General features: G+C 43.0%; 1 protein-coding gene across 1 annotated transcript in view; it reads left to right on the top strand.

Moving 5' to 3' along the window:
- Window positions 1-15000, top strand: part of appl1 (adaptor protein, phosphotyrosine interaction, PH domain and leucine zipper containing 1) — a 37528-nt gene that overhangs the window by 7535 nt on the left and 14993 nt on the right. The window contains exons 4-9 of the mRNA XM_028575872.1: window positions 5215-5286; window positions 5517-5604; window positions 6574-6615; window positions 7338-7396; window positions 12100-12246; window positions 13099-13181. Of these exons, the coding sequence (XP_028431673.1) occupies window positions 5215-5286; window positions 5517-5604; window positions 6574-6615; window positions 7338-7396; window positions 12100-12246; window positions 13099-13181 (491 nt within the window). The remainder of the gene's footprint in view (window positions 1-5214; window positions 5287-5516; window positions 5605-6573; window positions 6616-7337; window positions 7397-12099; window positions 12247-13098; window positions 13182-15000) is intronic.

The following is a 15000-nucleotide window of genomic DNA, read 5'->3' as shown; positions in this document are numbered from 1 at the left end:
GACTGGCTAGTAGTCCTTACCTAGGTACTGTCAGGGCCTCATACTCTGCTTCTGACTGGCTAGTAGTCCTTACCTAGGTACTGTCAGGGCCTCATACTCTGCTTCTGACTGGCTAGTAGTCCTTACCTAGGTACCCTCATACTCTCACTGGTTAGGCCCTCATTCTGACTGGTTAGTAGTCCTTCCTGACTGGCTACTGGCTAGTCCCTACCTAGGTACTGTCAGGGCCCTCATACTCTGCTTCTGACTGGCTAGTAGTCCTTACCTAGGTACTGTCAGGGCCTCATACTCTGCTTCTGACTGGTTAGTAGTCCTTACCTAGGTACTGTCAGGGCCCTCATACTCTGCTTCTGACTGGCTAGTAGTCCTTACCTAGGTACCAGGGCCTCATCATGCTTCTGACTTCCTGGTACTGGGCCCCTCAGTAGTCCTTACCTAGGTACTGTCAGGGCCTCATACTCTGCTTCTGACTGGCTAGTAGTCCTTACCTAGGTACCGTCAGGGCCTCATACTCTGCTTCTGACTGGCTAGTAGTCCTTACCTAGGTACTGTCAGGGCCCTCATACTCTGCTTCCTGGTTACTGGTTAGTAGTCCTTACCTAGGTACTGTCAGGGCCTCATACTCTGCTTCTGACTGGTTAGTAGTCCTTACCTAGGTACTGTCAGGGCCCCCAGGTTAGTAGTCCTCCTAGCTACTGTCAGGGCCTCTCATACTCTGCTTCTGACTGGCTAGTAGTCCTTACCTGGTACTGCCAGGGCCCTCATACTCTGCTTCTGACTGGCTAGTAGTCCTTACCCTAGGTACTGTCAGGACCCTCATACTCTGCTTCTGACTGGCTAGTAGTCCTTACCTAGGTACTGTCAGGGCCTCATACTCTCCTGACTGGCTAGTAGTCCTTACCTAGGTACTGTCATGCCCTCATACTCTGCTTCTGACTGGCTAGTAGTCCTTACCTAGCTACTGTCAGGACACGCCCTCATACTCTGCTCCTGATTGGCTAGTAGTCCTTACCTAGGTACTGTCAGGGCCCTCATACTCTGCTTCTGACTGGCTAGTAGTCCTTACCTAGGTACTGTCAGGGCCTCATACTCTGCTTCTGACTGGCTAGTAGTCCTTACCTAGGTACTGTCAGGGCCTCATACTCTGCTTCTGACTGGCTAGTAGTCCTTACCTAGGTACTGTCAGGGCCCTCATACTCTGCTTCTGACTGGTTAGTAGTCCTTACCTAGGTACTGTCAGGGCCCTCATACTCTGCTTCTGACTGGTTAGTAGTCCTTACCTAGGTACTGTCAGGGCCTCATACTCTGCTTCTGACTGGCTAGTAGTCCTTACCTAGGTACTGCCAGGGCCCTCATACTCTGCTTCTGACTGGCTAGTAGTCCTTACCTAGGTACTGTCAGGGCCTCATACTCTGCTTCTGACTGGTTAGTAGTCCTTACCTAGGTACTGTCAGGGCCTCATACTCTGCTTCTGACTGGTTAGTAGTCCTTACCTAGGTACTGTCAGGGCCCTCATACTCTGCTTCTGACTGGTTAGTAGTCCTTACCTAGGTACTGTCAGGGCCTCATACTCTGCTTCTGACTGGCTAGTAGTCCTCCTAGGGCCTCAGGGCCTCATACTCTGCTTCTGACTGGCTAGTAGTCCTTACCTAGGTACTGTCAGGGCCTCATACTCTGCTTCTGACTGGCTAGTAGTCCTTACCTAGGTACTGTCAGGGCCTCATACTCTGCTTCTGACTGGTTAGTAGTCCTTACCTAGGTACTGTCAGGGCCTCATACTCTGCTTCTGACTGGTTAGTAGTCCTTACCTAGGTACTGTCAGGGCCCTCATACTCTGCTTCTGACTGGTTAGTAGTCCTTACCTAGCTACTGTCAGGGCCTCATACTCTGCTTCTGACTGGCTAGTAGTCCTTACCTAGGTACTGCCAGGGCCCTCATACTCTGCTTCTGACTGGCTAGTAGTCCTTACCCTAGGTACTGTCAGGACCCTCATACTCTGCTTCTGACTGGCTAGTAGTCCTTACCTAGGTACTGTCAGGGCCTCATACTCTGCTCCTGACTGGCTAGTAGTCCTTACCTAGGTACTGTCATGCCCTCATACTCTGCTTCTGACTGGCTAGTAGTCCTTACCTAGCTACTGTCAGGACACGCCCTCATACTCTGCTCCTGACTGGCTAGTAGTCCTTACCTAGCTACTGTCAGGACACGCCCTCATACTCTGCTCCTGATTGGCTAGTAGTCCTTACCTAGGTACTGTCAGGGCCCTCATACTCTGCTTCTGACTGGCTAGTAGTCCTTCCTCTCTCTCCAACTTTCCTGACTTAATCTGTCCTATCAGTACAGGCAATAAAAGCCGAAAAGTATAGCATTGGCGTTTTTCTTTTCGCGGGGTGCAAATGTTCCGCCACAAACAAGTTCCTTTCCGAGACTATTTGGCAGAGCCACCGTGCCTGCGTCCGGAGCTTAGTGCCTCCCAAGGTGATTGTGATTGGTTTAAAGAAATGCAAACAACCCTGAGTGATTTTTTATTTTCTCCTTTCCCAGAATGCATCTATGTTGTAGCCAAAAACATTATTCAACAGCGCTTTAGAGATATAACACTAGCCGTCAGTCTTATAACATTAACCACAGTTTTATAATGCTACTCATTGGCCTTATAACAGTAGTTACAGGCCATAAAGTATAGCAATAGCCACAGCCTTATAAAGCCAGCCTCTGGTCATATAAAGGCTCTGACACACCAACCAGACGGCTGACCTTCGGCAGTAAAGTCAGTCGGACTCCTCAGTCTCCCCGAGTTGGTCAAAAAAGTGCCTCAGAACATGTCTGTCATGAGTTTAAGCCAGTCCGTAATGTAGGGCTGTGCAATTAATTGAATTTCGATTTCAATTTCGGCTCCCAACGATCACCAACATAGTATAATTGAGAAAAAACGATTATTGTGCCATGTTCTGTTTTGCAAGAACACTCTTATTTTGTCTTGTGTTCTGAATGACACATCCGCCCCTCCCGAAGCCAGTCAGGGAGGCCAGTCGTGTGCATATCATCCGCTGGAATTTAAAACATCAGCGCGAGTAAAGATGGCAGCAGCGTTTGGTGAGCAAAAAAAGACAAAACCAACTCCATTGTCTGGGAACAGCTAACGTTAGCTAACCCTGTGGTCCCTCTGCTGTAGTAGACGATGTATTCCCCCGACACGCTGTATTCACTTACTGTTTAAAACTTTTTCCAGCTTAGTGGGGGTGCATAGGCATACTGCTCAAAACCAACAGGAAAAAACATAGTAATGTTCCCTCAGCATTTAGTTTAGTTGTATGTAAATGAGCAGGGACGTTAAATCACCTAACGTTACTCTAAGGTACCGTCTATGTGCTGGATTTTTCCTGAGGTTAGCTAGAAAATAAGCCTACTGACGGCGACATTATTGTTGATATTTTGGCACAATGTTTCGTAATGACTAGTAGTGGTCATAGTGAGTGAACATGTGATGTGAGATGCACATTGTGTTACGTGTGCGGAACTGTTCATTAGCTGTGTAACGTTATGTGTGATAAATGTGATGATCTGTAGAGCTGAACCGACTCACAGTAGTAAAACAGATTTTATTCTGATTCAAAGACTCTTTCTGTGAGATAGAAAGGACACTAACAGATTATATGCAAATGTTAATGAGTAATCGTGTTAAATAATCGTGATTTCAATATTGACCAAAATAATTGTGATTATTATTTTTTTCTATAATCGAGCAGCCTTACCGTAATGTCTGGTCTATTTGGACTCTTCCAGTTACGCAAAATGAGTCTGGCAGCTACAATAAAGCCTGTTCACATCAGTCCCTGACCATCATGGCGGCTCGTTCAGAATCCAATCTCATATTGGACTAAAATAGTTTCACCGAAACATGTTTCTGGAAACATTTGAAGAGAGAAATAGGCCATGCAGTTGCTGAATCTATCTTCAATTCAGATCAAGAAAGGTCAGTTTAAAAGATTTTACTCTGATTTTTAAGAGCCGTTAGTCAAGCTTATCCCGCTCGTCATTTCCGGGCTAACTCTGGGGGTTACGGTGAATAAGATAAAGTCCCAATAAGAGATGAGAAGGGTATGTATGGACTAGTCTAACTCTGGGGGTTACAGTGAATAAGATAAAGTCCCAATAAGAGATGAGAAGGGTATGTATGGACTAGTCTAACTCTGGGGGTTACAGTGAATAAGATAAAGTCCCAATAAGAGATGAGAAGGGTATGTATGGACTAGTCTAACTCTGGGGGTTACAGTGAATAAGATAAAGTCCCAATAAGAGATGAGAAGGGTATGTATGGACTAGTCTAACTCTGGGGGTTACAGTGAATAAGATAAAGTCCCAATAAGTCGGCGTGTTCCTTTAACACTGGTCACCAACTGTAAAACAGAAGCAACTAACTAGACTTTAGCTTTATAATTCGTCCTATTAAGCTAGTAACAGGCTTTTAACACTTGCCTGCTCTGTTAATTCACACCACTTTACTTTGCCTCGGCTTATATCTTAATATTATCATATTATTGTATAATATAATATATTATTGTTCATAAAGCCCCCAAAAAGTTCCTCAGCCAGCGACAAAAAAGTTGAAAAAAGCGCCCAAAAACTTGGAAAAAGGCCGAAAAAAATGTCTGTGCAAAATTGTCTGAAAAAGTGCCAAAATACATTGTAAAAATGCACCAAAAACTTCTGAAAAAGTGGCAAAACATTGAGTAAAGTGTCCAAAAATGTTAAAAGTGCCTAAAGCATTGAAAATAAACGCATAAATGTAAAAAAAATAATTAAAAAAAAGCACCAAAAACTTAACTCTGAATTTATTGTGAAGTTAAATTTAAAATTAAATTATTTTTTTTTTATATTGCTATTTTATTGTTCTATTGTGCCACTACTATATGTTATTGCTTATTTTAGATTGTGCTCAGCACTTTGGTCAACTATGTTGTTTTTAAAGTGCTTTATAAATAAAGGTGGATTGGATTAAATTGAAATGGGGGCCGTATCAAAACCTGCGAGGGGCCAGATTAGGCCCGCGGGCCAGGAATTTGACACACGTGCTCTAGAGATAACTTCATAATTTAATTTCAGATTCCTCTGCCGTGTGTCTTTTGTGCTTATTTTTGCTGCTGCAGCGACACACTTCTCATAGAGGAGTCAGTCTAATTAATTTCTGAATGTTGTTGATGTCGTCTGCAGCGTTTTCCACTAGGGGGCGATGATGAGGTGATGAGCTCCACGCTGCAGCAGTTTGCTAAAGTGATTGATGAGGTGAGAGAGAATATATAATATATAATATATAATACAAACACACACCAGAGCTCTGTCTGCTGCTACCTTATCCTGCTGGATATGGGCCAAACACACAGATCTGACCTGACATGATGTGACAACTTTCTCTGTCTCTCTCTGTCTGTCTCTCCCTGTCTGTCTCTCTCTCTCTCTCTCTCTCTCTCTCTATGTCTCTCCCTCTCTCTCTGTGTCTCTCTCTCTCTCTGTAGTTGAGTTCCTGTCATGCTGTCCTGTCCACCCAGCTTGCAGATGCCATGATGTTTCCCATCACTCAGTTTAAAGAGAGAGATCTGAAGGGTAGGAAACACACACATACACTAAACAGCCGAGCTAATAAGCAAAAATATGCCTTGTTCTATAACGTTCAGTTCTTTTTGTTATTGGGAAAACTCAGTAGCATCTTTCTTCAGGATACATGACTTGACTTTGTGTAAGACCTTAGACTGTGATGTCTTACACTGAAGCATCTATTGATCTTGATCAAGGAGATTAAGGAAGACAGTACGGTTTAACCACGCTGTGCTACTCTGTGTCCTCCCTAACTCTGAGCTCCAGTGTCTTTTCCTGATGCTTATAGCCCCAACTATCCAGTAGGGCTGCCACCTCTTAGTCGATCAGTCGTTTTGGTCTTAGTCGACTAAGATTTCTTTAGTCCATTAGTCATTTTTTTATGCTTATTCATGCTTAATTACTTATTTCCAAGAAACTTCTGAGCACATTTATGGTAAACACAAGATTTAAAGTGGTGCTTTTGCAGGATTAATTGTGGAGAAACTCAGTTTTACAGATGGTTAATTAACTACATTTATATTGTGCTTTTCTAGTCTTAACCACCTCTCAAAGAGCACAGCTCTGTCAGTTAAATCAACTAATCGATTAGTCGACAAAATCCTATAAGTGTTAGTGGACTAAGGAGTTCTTTAGTTGAGGACAGCCCTACTATCAAGTATGTGATAAGAAAAGATGGTCACCTTGAGCATAGATCTGGGATGCATGAGAGACTATGTCACCTTGTTACACTACTTACACTGACCTCCAAAAGGAGATAGTCCTGAAGACCACTCCCTTGTTATGACAGCAGTCTCCATAGGCTTCCTGATTGAGACAGGGAGGACAGGCCAGGTTAGGATATCAGAGACTGGATGAATGCTCTCGTGCCCAGCCCTGTGGCCTATGATGACCTGATGTCTAAGCTTTCCCTTTAGTCCTATCATACCACTACACGGTGTTTCTGGAAATTCAACCACACTTTTTGTCTCTCTGCAGAGATCCTCACTCTCAAAGAAGTCTTCCAAATATCCAGTGATGGTAAGTTAGTACTGCAACTTCAGGCTACAATTAATATAGTGTATCAGTTTGTTTTTCAAAGTTTCCAGAGCCCCAAGGAGTTGTCCTTCAGTTGACCAATCCATAAGGCCCACCTTTTCTTAGCTTCCGTTTCTGCTGATTAGCGTTATGATACAGTTCATAATAATAAGAGGAAAAAGATGCAAAGCAGAGGCGGAGTGGCAATCGGGACAGTCGGGACATTTCCCGGTGGCGATCAACGTGTGCAGATCTCTGTGTCAGCGTGATTTGTCTGGCTCCAGATTGCCTGCACGTTTAGCCATGCTAGGAAGATCTCACCTTATTTGTAATGGCTAAAGTCAAAGTGTCTTTATTAGTCTCCCTAAGGAGAAATTAGTTTTGGACACTGAGAGAAATTGCTGCAAGAGTAACAACAAAGACACACATCACACACAGGGTTAAAACACTTAGAAACACAAATGTACATTGAACATGTAGGCTACTCAAACAGCTGTGCAAATTACAAATTACCATTTTTCTATCGGCTGCTAGTAAAAAAATAAAACATTAATTTATCCATTTATAAATATAAATATCCGAATAATCCATTGTAAGGATATTTATATTGCAGCCTATCTTTGTCTTCATTTAGTTGCTGCTTTATGTTCCTTTTCTAACATGAAAAATTGTTGAAAAATGTGTTTTGCCACCAAAGCGTCTTACCTACCGGTGTGTGTCTGCAGATCATGACGTAGCCATCAACAGATACAGCCGCCTGTCCAAGAAGAGGGACAACGACAAGGTGAGAAAGCCTCCCATTAGGTTTCCATACTAAGTCTCATTTCTCTGTCTTACCCCTTGCCCTTAGTTTTGCGCGTTCACGTGAGAGTAAGGGCTGTCCCAATACTCATTTGGATCAAGGGTTAGGGCTATATACCCCTTAGAGCCAAGTATAGAAATATTTAGTGCAAAAAAAGTATGTATGATGATGTAACCAAGTGGCGTCTCATTTCATAGGGGTATGTTTTCACCCCTTACCCCTTGTTTCGAGGGACAAGGGCTAGGGGTAAGACGAAGGGGTAAGATGAGAAATGAGATTCGGCCTAAGCTGCTAGATCAGTGGTTCTCAAACTTTTTTCAGTAATGTACCCCCTGGGAAATATTCTCTGAGCCAAGGACCCCCACAAAAGCATTTTTTGGTAGAAAAAACAGGCTATATGAAGACATACATTACAGCGCAGCACCACCACTGTCTGATTAACTTAACAACAACTTTGTAACTGAAAGACACTCAAATGCTACTTCAAATGTTTAAAATCCATGACTAAATTAATTTTATAGTAATAGTATAATTTTTCATGGAATTATGCAGGACTGATATTTTTTAAATTAATATATATATATTTATAAAAAACAATCTCACGTACCCCCTGCAGTACTCCAAAGTACCCCTAGGGGTACACGTACCCCCATTTGAGAACCACTGAACCACTGTTCTAGATAATTCTTGATTTTGGTCTGTAATTTGTAAATAATTCCCTACGAAGTTTCCTTCGAAGAACAAAAGAGTGAGAATACAGATAAAGCTCTGAAACTTTGATTTGAGTTTGTATAGTTAGTTGTGATTAGTTTTTAAAGGACAATTCCGGTGCAAAATGAACCTACGGGGTTAATAACATATGTGTACCGAACCGACTGTTCTCTGGGACATGTTTTCATGCTAATCTAATGTGTGTATAGCTTTAAACAACCTACTGCAAACAGCTGATTAGCTTATAATGCTAGTCTTCAGGGCAGAGGGTAAATCTGTATTTCTACACCACTAACAAGGCTCAGAATAGCACCACACTTCCACGGTAGCATCATGAGGGTCCCTACATGTAAACACAAGCATTGAGAACTCTGTAAGTGTACAGACAGTTTATTAAAAAGATAGATTATAAATAATAAACTGTCTGTACACTTACAAAGTTCTCAATGCTTGTATTTACATGTAGGGACCCTCATTTAAAGCAATGGCTGAAACTGAAACAACTCTGTGAACACTGACTATACAAGATATAAGACTAATTCATACAAACATAATGTTGCATATGTTAGCATGCATAGACATCATGGCATCTACTTTGTATTCTTTATAAAGCAATGTTCTATGCATTTGTCCCTGCCAAATAAACATTAAATAAAAATGATGCTACCGTGAAAGTGTGGTGATATTCTGAGCCTTGTTAGTGGTGTAGAAATAGAGATTTACCCTCTGCCCTTAAGACTAGCGTTAGCAGCTAACCACCGGTTTGTGGTAGCTAGTTTCAAGCTAGAGACACATTAGATTAGCATGAAAACATGTCCCAGAGAACTGTAGACTCAGTACACGTTATTAACCCCTTGGGTCATTTTGCATCGGAATTGTCCTTTAAGAGGTTATTGATTTCTAGAAGTTGAACATTCTCACTGATTTCTAGAGCAAATTCCTTGAAAAAACTCAATTTTCCATTCAACTTTTTTTCCACACTTCAGTTAGATTGTTTGGATCGATTCCCTCTGAGCCGTTTATTTCTATGAAAATCAACTTCTAGAGACCCGAAACCTGCTTCAGACTGAACCGTTGGTCAGATGTATTTCTTTGCAGCTGCGAGGCTACAGCTAAACTACTTAGTTTTCATTTTTAAGCGAGTGTTTTGAGACAAAAACGATCTCCGTCCACACCAGAGTTTTAGCTCCAGGAGCAGAACTAATGTCCGTCCATATTAAAGCGCCCATATTATGCTCATCTTCAGGTTCATAACTGTATTTTAAGGTTGTACCAGAATAGGTTTACATGGTTTAATTATCAAAAAACACCATATTTTAGTTGTACTGCTGCAGCTCTCTCTCACTGCTGCAGATCCTCTTTTCACCTGGTTTCTGTTTTAGCTACAGAGTGAGACCTCTTTTCATCTTCTTCTTCTGTACTATCTTTGATTGCACTCGCACATGCTCAGTAGCTCAGATGTAGAGCATGTCAGCTAGCTCCATAGACAGTAAAAGAAAGGCTGTTTGTCCAACTTTGGTCAGTTCCAAGGCAGGATCAGCTGGGAGACTTCTTCTAAACCAGGGAGCACATGGAAGTAGTTCTTCTGGAGATTATGGTGAACTAGTGTGTGTTGTAGCGGTGCTTTGCTATTGAGAACGAGCTAGCATGCTAGCATTAGCGTTAGCATGCTAACGCTACGAGCTGAAGGTTGTGGTTAGCCAGCTCGTTTCGGATTGTGACGTCACAGTCCAAGCCGATGTTGACCAGCTGACCAGGAGACTGAAGGCAGGACACATTCAGAAACCAGATCTCACTCAGAACACCATGGATGGATTTATTTCAAAGTGTGTATGTGTGTGGAAGCACCAGAGACACAAAATAACACCCCAAATCACCAGAAAGTGATTTTTTTTCCCCATAATATGGGCACATCTGACAACACAGATCACATGACCGTTCACACACACACTGGGCATGTGCGTGCCGGCGTAAACAGGAAGCAGTTTGTCTGATGTTACTCTCCGGTTAACAATCATGGATATATGAGTTGAAAATACAGAAAATACAACAATGGTGAAGAGTAAGAGCTAGAGATGGCCCGATACCATTTTTTGCATACCGATCCCGATACCTGAACTTGTGTATCGCCCGATACCGAGTACCGATCCGATACCAGTGTGTCATATGTTTTATTATGTTTACTAACTGTATACTACTATCTCTGTATTGATGTGATATTATTTCTATCTTTGTGAAACATGAACAAACAACAACAATGAACGCCACAGAACTTTCTTTTATTCTCCAGTTTGACAGTCAGTTATAACGGAAAAAGAACATAAATAAATTACTTTAACGTAGATTTTCTTTAGGGCTTTATTACGTGGTATCGGATCGGTGCATAAACTCCAGTACTTCCCGATACCGATACCAGCGTTTTAGGCAGTATCGGAGCCGATACCGATACTGGTATCGGTATCGGACCATCTCTAGTAAGAGTATGGATTTATCAGCTTGTATCGACAACGTAGTTTTTATGCTCCACATATCTGGAACAAACTCCCAGAAAACTGCAGGTCCTTTGCAACTGTCAGTTCTTTTAAATTAAGGCTGAAGGCTTTAAAGAATTGTTCATTTCCTATATTACACTGTAACTTTTTTTCTTGAATTTTATGTTTCTATTATTTAATGGTTTTTAACTGCTCTTTAATGTTTTATGTAAAGCACGTTAAATTGCCCTGCTTCTGAAATGTGCTACACAAACCTGGCCTTGTTGTCTTGTTGCCTTGTTGCCTTGTTGCCTTTTTGCCTTGTTGCTTTGTTGCCTTGTTGCTTTGTTGCCTTGCCTTGCCGCCTTGTCTTGCCTTGCCGCCTTGTTGCCTTGCCGCCTTGTTGCCTTGCCGCCTTGCCGCCTTCTTGCCTTGTTGTCTTGTTGCCTTGTTGCTTTGTTGCCTTGTCTTGTTGCCTTGCGTTGCCTTGTTGCCTTGCCTTGCCTTGCCATGCCTTGCCATGTCTTGCTGCATTGCTGCCTTGCTTGTTCCTTGTTGCCTTGCCTTGCCTTGCCATGCCTTGTTACCTTGTTGCCTTGTTGCCTTGTTGCTTTGTTGCGTTGCCTTGCCTTGTTGCCTTGCGTTGCCTTGCCTTGTTGCCTTGCCGCCTTGCCACCTTGTTACTTTGTTGCCTTGCGTTGCCTTGTTGCCTTGTTACCTTGTTGCCTTGCGTTGCCTTGTTGCCTTGTTACCTTGTTGCCTTGTTGCTTTGTTGCGTTGCCTTGCCTTGTTGCCTTGTTGCCTTGCCGCCTTGCCACCTTGTTACTTTGTTGCCTTGCGTTGCCTCGTTGCCTCGTTGTCTTGTTGCCTTGTTGCCTTGTTGCCTTGCCTAGATGAGACTGACTGACCTGTATCATCGTTTCCAAACGTCTCCATATGTGTCTTTTCAGACCACAAACCCAGAAAGTATAGTGTAGATGCAGGCTTAAAATCTCAACTTTATATCTGCAGCAAGGTTGCAGTTTCTGCAGTTTTATTTTCATAGAAATTAACTTTGAGCTGCCAGAAAGGAAATCAGACTATCTTGACCAAATGTGAACCATGTTACCCTGATCCTGAACTAAGAGGAAGTCTCGTGTGTAGATGTGAACCATGTTACCCTGATCCTGAACTAAGAGGAAGTCTCGTGTGTAGATGTGAACCATGTTCCCCTGATCCTGAACTAAGAGGAAGTCTCGTGTGTAGATGTGAACCATGTTACCCTGATCCTGAACTAAGAGGAAGTCTCGTGTGTAGATGTGAACCATGTTACCCTGATCCTGAACTAAGAGGAAGTCTTGTGTGTAGATGTGAACCATGTTACCCTGATCCTGAACTAAGAGGAAGTCTCGTGTGTAGATGTGAACAATGTTACCCTGATCCTGAACTAAGAGGAAGTCTTGTGTGTAGATGTGAACCATGTTACCCTGATCCTGAACTAAGAGGAAGTCTTGTGTGTTGAAGTTGCGTGCGGAGGCTGTGGAGGATGTCTACACCTCCCGCAAGAAGCAGCACCAGACCATGATGCACTACTTCTGCTCGCTTAACACACTACAGTACAAGAAGAAGACAGCTCTGCTGGAGCCACTGCTGGGCTACATGCAGGCACAGGTACACACACACACACACACACACACACACACACACACACACACACACACACACACACACACACACACACACACACACACACACACACACACACACACACACACACACACACACACACACACAGGAATACACACACACACACAGGAATAGACACACACATAGGCATAGACACACACACGCACACACAGGCACACACAAACAGGCACACCAACACACACACACACACATACACAGACACGCACGCACACACACATACAAACACACACACACACACACACACACACACACACACACACACACACACACACACAATAATACACACACACACACACACACACAGGAATACACACACACACAGACACACACACACAGACACACACAGGAATACACACACACACACACACACACACACACACACACACACACAGGAATACACACACACACACAGGAATAGACACACACATAGGCATAGACACACACACGCACACACAGGCACACACAAACAGGCACACCAACACACACACACACACACACACACACACACACATACACAGACACGCACGCACACACACACACACACACACACACACACACACACATACAAACACACACACACACACACACACACACAGACACACACACACACACACACACACACACACACACACACACACACACACACACACACACACACACACACACACAGACACACACACACACACACACACACACACACACACACACACAGACACACACACACACACACACACACACACACACACACACACACACAGACAGTGACTGTGTGTGTCTGTGTGTGTGTGTCTGTGTGTCTTTGGTTGTTCTCTGCAGATCAGTTTCTTTAAGCTGGGTTCAGAAAACCTCACCCAGCAGTGGGAGGACTTCCTGGGAACCATAGGAACCAGTGTCCAGAAGTAAGACACACACACACACACACACACACACACACACACACACACACACACACACACAGGAATACACACACACACAGACAGACACACACACACACACACACACCAGAGTCCTATCCATCCAAAAGTGTTTAGAGCTGCAAAGATTAATCAATTAATTGTCAACTATAGGGCTGCCACCTCTTAGTCGATTAGTCGACTAATCGGTCGTTTTGGTCTTAGTCGACTAAGATTTCTTTAGTCCATTAGTCATTTTTTATGCTTATTCATGCTTAATTACTCATTTCCAAGAAACTTCTGAGCACATCTATGGTAAACACAAGATTTAAAGTGGTGCTTTTGCAGGATTAATTGTGGAGAAACTCAGTTTAACAGATGGTTAATTAACTACATTTATATTGTGCTTTTCTAGTCTTAACCACCTCTCAAAGCTCACAGCTCTGTCAATTAAATCAACTAATCGATTAGTCGACAAAATCCTATAAGTGTTAGTGGACTAAGAATATCTTTAGTCGAGGACAGCCCTGGTCAACTATCAAATTAATAGCCAACTATTTTGATAATCTATCTGAGTAAATTTTAACGGAAAAAGTTCTGATTCCATCTTCTCATCTTAGGCTTTGGGTTAACACTGATCCACACTTTTCACCACTTTCTCACATTTTACCAAACAGACCAAATTATTTTTCAATCAATCGAGAAAATAATCGACAGATTATCCAACAATGAAAGTAATCGTTAGTTGCAGCTAGGGCTGGACCCGAATATTCGAATATTCGTTCGGTGGGTTGGTATTCGATTTGAAAATTTGACATTCGAATATTCGTTTTTTATTTTCTTTTTTTCTTTTTTTTAATTTTGGTTTATTTATTTTCTGCATTTATCTCTCGTTCACACTCCAGTCAAGTTGGTGGCGGTAATGCACATTTAAGTTGGTTTGCCAACCGCCAATAAACTACAAAGAAGAAGAACCTGTCGGTACACGATGACGCTGTCAGTACCCGATCCGTTGCACCGGCACAATCCGTTCTGCGCATGTGCAGTATATTCCCACGCTAGCCTCCAGCTAACGTTAGTTAGATAATAGCTAATTCGGCGGACCGCTAGGTGATTATAGCGGTCTGCCGTTAGCCTTCACCGGGAAGCTAACGTTAGTTTAGCTAACGGTTAAGTTGGCTAACCGCTAGCTGATTGTAGCGGTCTGCCGTTAGCCTCCACCGGGAAGCTAACGTTAGTTTAGCTAACGGTTAATTTGGCTAACCGCTAGCTGATTGTAGCGGTCTGCCGTTAGCCTCCACAGTTAAGCTAACGTTAGTTTAGCTAACAGCTAATTCGGCTAACCACTAGCGGAGACAGCATGTCAACTTTAAAAGACCCTCAAAATAAAACTTGAAAATAAACGTTAACATATATAACAGCTGTTACGTCAGTTCTACTTTACTTTTGCTCATTTAAATACAATGACTCAATATTAGTCTTTATTGTTATTACCGTAAAGTCTTAATTTAGCTGTAGCCTGCTTTTCAACGTAACCGGGGGGGCGGTGCCCGTTATTCCGAGGTGGCATGAACGCAGCATTATCATCTGCGCCTACGTCATGGCATACGTGGCATCTTGCACATGCGCAGAACGGATCGTGGCGGTGGAACGGATCGGGTACTGACAGCTGGGCAGAGAAGCTAGCGGAGATAACGTGGGGAAATGGAAAACTGTTTCTCGTTTTTCCATTGTGATTCGGCCAGAAACTTCAACATTGTGAGGCGAAGAGATCGTTTTGGAATATAAAGCTCGGATATTACATTTCCTCGGACTCTTGGGGATT

Source organism: Perca flavescens, chromosome 4, assembly GCF_004354835.1.
Source record: "Perca flavescens isolate YP-PL-M2 chromosome 4, PFLA_1.0, whole genome shotgun sequence".
NCBI classification, from domain to species: domain Eukaryota; kingdom Metazoa; phylum Chordata; class Actinopteri; order Perciformes; family Percidae; genus Perca; species Perca flavescens.
This window is presented reverse-complemented; position numbering and strand designations above follow the sequence as displayed.